We start from the raw sequence: 4,861 nt of genomic DNA on the forward strand, positions 1-4,861 counted from the left end.
GATCCAGCCACCGGCGCCGACGACGGTTCACCATGCATTCCGTCGGCGCCGGGGACCTGCTCCCTGCGGCCACATGCTACGAGCGCGCCCGCTGCAACCGCCTCCAGAGCGTAACAGACAATCACTGTGCGCCACTGGAGCTCTGGGGACCGGCCGGCCGGCACGCAGTACGTCCGGAGATGGCGAGGGCCAGGCCCAGGCGTCTGTGCGGGCAAGCTGGGTGATGAGTGGACGAATGAGTGCAGTGAGGCTCACTACTGCCGCCGTGCCCGTGCCCTCGACAGCGTGCGCCCACCGCCACTGAGGAATGGTGCGAGCGCACAGGGCCGGCCGTTGCCGCGCCGAGGAAGGGGACGAAAAGGGAGACGACAGCGAGAAGGACACGGGATTCGCTGCTGTTGGGGCATGTGATGCTTTTCTTTTGGCTCGCTCGCCCGCTCGCTGGTCCGTCTCGGTGGGCCTCCAACTCATACCACCGTATACTCCTACAGTACGTATATTGCTGCTGCGTGCAGCGTGCCAGCCACTATCAGGCAAGGCACGGCACTTGCCGTCGACCTGATTGACGAATCAAAATGATACTCCCCTCCTTTCTTTCTCCCGGCCACTGGCCAACTGGGAGTCAGCCAGCCAGAGGTGGCGCGGACGGGATCGCCAGGGCGGACGGAGCCCGGCACCTGCGCATGGGCGGGCAGGGCAGCCGGAGCAAGGAGCACGAGGCGGACTAGTTTATGCCCGGGCCTGCGAAGACGAGAATTCAATATTTGTGGCGGAGACGACGGACGGAGCCAGATCGGCATTAATGAGAAGCCCGGTCGCCAGGCCAGGCCGGCAGCACATGGCATGGAGGATTTCAGGTGAGCGCACGGAGAGGGCGAAGCCAAATCGAAACTTGTCACGGGGAGGCAGGCGGAGGGAGCAACAATGGCGACGGATCTCATTTGGACTAGTACAATAGACAGAGAAAACGCTCGAACTTCGAAGTTCGAACCAATTTTCAGGCCGGCGCTGGCTAGCTCCTGACCGGAGCACAAGCTTCATCGAAGCCTTATTTCAGGATATATTTTTCGGTACAGTGGAGGTTCTTGGGTGTGGCGGAATTATGTACACGGGACGGCACGTCGATGGGCTCTTGAGGTTCCTCCATGGACGCAGACCTGCACGTACGCTCAGCACCGCCGCGTCGCTCTCAGATGTTTTGGCTTGCGTTCCATCATCTGGGTGTCGGTCGAGAGAGACACGAGCACAGCGACTCTGCAACCAAACTGCTCTCGAGGCAAGCACGCCCGTGGATGCGATGATGGTGATAGGTGCCCGCCGCTGTTTTGTCCTCCGTGCGGGCTTTGCCGCGGCGAGAAAGCTCCGTCACAGCTGGCCGCATTGCATCTGCAGGAGGAGCGACTCGTCGAGGTCGACGACCATGCCGTCCATGAACGAGCCCTGGTGCTCGAGCTTCACGCTGCCGTAGGGGTGGCCGCCGCCGAGCGTCCCCGGCTGCAGCGTCGACGGCACGAAGGCGTGCCGTTGCCCGCCGTACGGCGGCGAGGGCTTCGTGTCGACGGTGGTGAGCGCGGACGGCGGGGACCCCGAGGGGCTGCCGCGGTCGTCGTCGTCGGGCACGTTGACGGTGGTGATGTCGTGGATGCTGGAGCGGCGCTTGTTGTCCTTGCCGCCGGAGGTGAGCCGGATGAAGTACTTCTGCGCGTGGCTGGCCACCTGCGTCGGCGTGCGGCTCGTCACGTAGTTGCGGGAGATGTTCCTCCAGTCCCCTCGCCCGTACTTCTTCAGCCCCTTCAAGAACAGCCTGCACGCGGAGCACGAACGCGATCAGATTTCCGCCACCAAGAATCCAAGCACAAGAAGAAGATCACGAAGATGGCGGCTTACCGGTGCTCCTCCTCCGTCCACGGGACGCCCTTCTTCCGCTCCTGGTCGGCGCGCCCGCGCTTGAGGCAGTAGCCGCGCCTGAACCCGCCGGCGCCGGCGGCGCCGCCGTCCCAGTCCAGGGTGAACCCGGACGAAGGGGACGAGCTGTCGTAGTGAGGGAACGGGACCAGCCCGGCCTCGATGAACCCCACGTCGTTCTCGAGGGCCCGGTAGTGGTTCACCACGTCGGCGACCGTCTTCCGGGGCAGCATCAGCGCGACCATCTCCCACCGGTCCGGCGCGTCCAGGTCGATCGCCGCGAGCGCCTCCTCGAACACCTTGTTCTCCTCCAGCGTCCACGCGCCCCCTCCGCGACGCTCCGGCTGCACGGCCCAGCACGGCTGCCCGGCGAAGTAGGGCGCCGGCGGCGGCAGCACGTCCGCCCACGCCTCCGCCATCATGTCGGCTCTAGTTGCTGCTACCTGAGCTGGCTTAGGGACGGCGAGCAATGGAGGAAGGCAGGAAAGTGGCGAAGGGGGGAGGTGGAAGGAGGCGCGCCTATATAGGGGAGGACCGGGGGAGTATCAAATTCCGGGCGGCTACAAAAAGTGGCCGGAGTTTATTCCGCCTCCACCGTTGGAGGCCTTGAGGAGATGAGCAAAAAGAAAGTGGATGCTTGTGATTGGGCCTTGGTGGAGTTTGTGGCCTCTCAACCAAGCACAAGAGGTAAAAGAGGAGAGTGCTAGCTAATAGTAACAAGATTCAGTTTTGTTGAATATATGTCTTGCTTTTTCAGACATGTATGAATTATTTTAACCGGAGGAATTGAATTTTTGACAAATCACTAAGGGGAGAGGATACATACCCGAATGCATTACTCAAAGACGAGTAAAAGGCGAGCTTTCCAATTGTGCGCTAGAGCGTGAAGAGAGGTATTGACGCCATGGCATGAAGGCATCCTTCTTAGAGACACTTTCGTATAAAGTTCAAAGAGTGAAGTCGCTAGCTAAATTTCTAACATTGGTCCTTGCAAAGTGGAGTTCGTTGCCAAAGACAAGCATGTTTCTGGAATCCCAAATCTTCCATAACAAGGAAAGAGCAATCGATGGCGAAATATCGTCATGGAGATCCGACAGCGTGGGGACAACCCAAATGAGCTCGATGGAGGGTGGCACCGGGTGAAGTAGGCCATCCCACATCTGGATGGCTACTGGGTACTGAACATGTGAAGGTCGTCATCAACTGGAGCCTCGCATCTAGGGCAGCAGTGGCCGTTGGGGTGAATTTTTTTTTTTTGCAAAAGGGGTGATGGTTTTCTTGAAGAGGTTGCTCTTGGAATTGAGTCGATCCTTGAAGAGACGAAATCGAAGGAATTGATCATGTTCCATAACTAGGATATGTAGGTGTACAATTTTTTGTTACACATGTAAGAAGTTATTCAGATTGTTTTTGAAACATGTTTTTATGAGACATTGTACAAAGTACAACATTATTGTGGCAGATATAATGCAAAGTAAAAAAAACTTGCACCACATAGCATATGTGCCTCCCTTTTGATAGCCGTAGGCATCGAAACCTAAGCCGCCATCTCCCACCTCTCCATCCTCCCTTCCCCTTGCCATTGCTTGGTACTAGTGGTTGGCCTAAGCCCCGACACTGGTCAATGAAGGCTGCGGTAGGGAGGTCTTTCGTCTGGTAGCCCTCAATGATGAGATGCAACCTATGAGCGATGGCTTGAGGCATAGAGCATGGTTGTGCAGCAGCAATGGTGGATTTTGTGTATGGGTAGGCGGTCTCTGGTGACGACGTCGGTGGCCACAATCCTATCACTAGGTACGCGTGCGGCAGCATCTGCCTGTTGTCTTACTTGGGCGCGGAGGTGACGACACGCTCCTGCTCTGCTAGGCGATTGCAGTGCCGGTACGGGGGATCTTGGATCTTCATAATCAGCGGCAACGATGATTATGTTTTGTCGCCACAGACAGAATGATGGAGCATGAGGACGGTGTGGGGTTGCCGAAGCATCCCGAATTGGGATTTTGGCAGTGCCAGTGACCTTTCTACCTCATCAATCTCCGTCACATGTGCGATGACAACCTTTGCTATTCGAGCCTTTGGTGTTGACTATATCTTGTTGTGGCTCGACTACTTGTGCGAGCATGGTCATTGTGTGGCAGTTCATGTCAATACCATATTGCACATGTAGGTGTCGGGATCGGGAATTGGTGGTGACAACAGATGATGACTTTGATTTGTTGGTGCTTCTCAAGTATCGATCCCGAGCTCCGGGGTGAACCCGAGGTCTAGCCCTAATTGGTTATGTCTGGCAATGTGTCATTACCTTATTGAGGCATTGCTCAGATTTGCAGGGACTTAGTCTTCATGGTGAAATAGCCTTTGGCGGTTCGATCTGGCGACGATGACGCTTGAGCGTCGTTCCCTTTCTGAAGGCGTTGCTCTTGGAGAACCTTTCTCGTTATACTTGTGATGTCAAGAGATGATTAGAGTGTATATGGTTGTTAATGTAGCTTATTGATCATTGTTTTGGTTGCTTTGAAGTTTTTTTAATCCACCTAGGTATAGCTTTGGCTTGAATGACTTTGTTGTTTTCGATGTGATTTTGTGTGTGTGTTAATGTTGACCGTGTGCATCATAGTTATGTAGGGGTGGGGTGTGTGCTAATTGTGTTTTGTATCCCCTAATGATCTATTTGAGTCAGTAAAATCCATTTTTATAAAAAAATATGGTCAACTATTTAAAGGGTGTGGCTAGATGCAAGTTGCCTGAATATTGAAACTGGGTCAATCGATTTGCCAGGATCAATTTCAACCGCTGGATAAAAACTAAACGTTTCAACTCGCCTCCCCCTCCCCTCCACCCCCATCCCTCGCCGCCCATGGCCACCGGGGCTCCCGTGACAGCCTCGTCGCACCGCCCTCCCTGAACCGCCCCCATCAATGGCCTTGCCATCATCCTCGGCCATCTCTCTAGCCTT

At 55.7% G+C, this 4,861-nt stretch overlaps 1 protein-coding gene across 1 annotated transcript; it reads right to left on the reverse strand.

Annotated features, from left to right (window-relative positions):
• Positions 1-915: 915 nt before the first annotated feature.
• LOC123062628 (transcription factor DIVARICATA) lies at positions 916-2,538 on the reverse strand. Its single transcript, XM_044486230.1, has 2 exons — positions 1,888-2,538; positions 916-1,804 (listed from the first exon to the last, which is right to left on the reverse strand). Exons 1-2 carry the CDS (start codon positions 2,325-2,327, stop codon positions 1,366-1,368), a joined length of 879 nt encoding a protein of 292 aa, XP_044342165.1. The 5' UTR covers positions 2,328-2,538; the 3' UTR covers positions 916-1,365.
• Positions 2,539-4,861: the final 2,323 nt, after the last annotated feature.

The sequence above is a fragment of the Triticum aestivum genome, chromosome 3A (assembly GCF_018294505.1).
Source record: "Triticum aestivum cultivar Chinese Spring chromosome 3A, IWGSC CS RefSeq v2.1, whole genome shotgun sequence".
Classification (NCBI taxonomy): Eukaryota; Viridiplantae; Streptophyta; class Magnoliopsida; order Poales; family Poaceae; genus Triticum; species Triticum aestivum.

What these genes read in the sequence shown, in the direction of transcription:
- LOC123062628 (XM_044486230.1), bottom strand. Translation starts at nt 2,327, where the DNA reads ATGATGGCGGAGGCGTGGGCGGACGTGCTGCCGCCGCCGGCGCCCTAC. An exon ending in TGGACGGAGGAGGAGCACCG is followed by an intron (nt 1,805 to 1,887) that starts GTAAGCCGCCAT and finishes CTCCGCGTGCAG; the next exon opens with GCTGTTCTTGAAGGGGCTGA.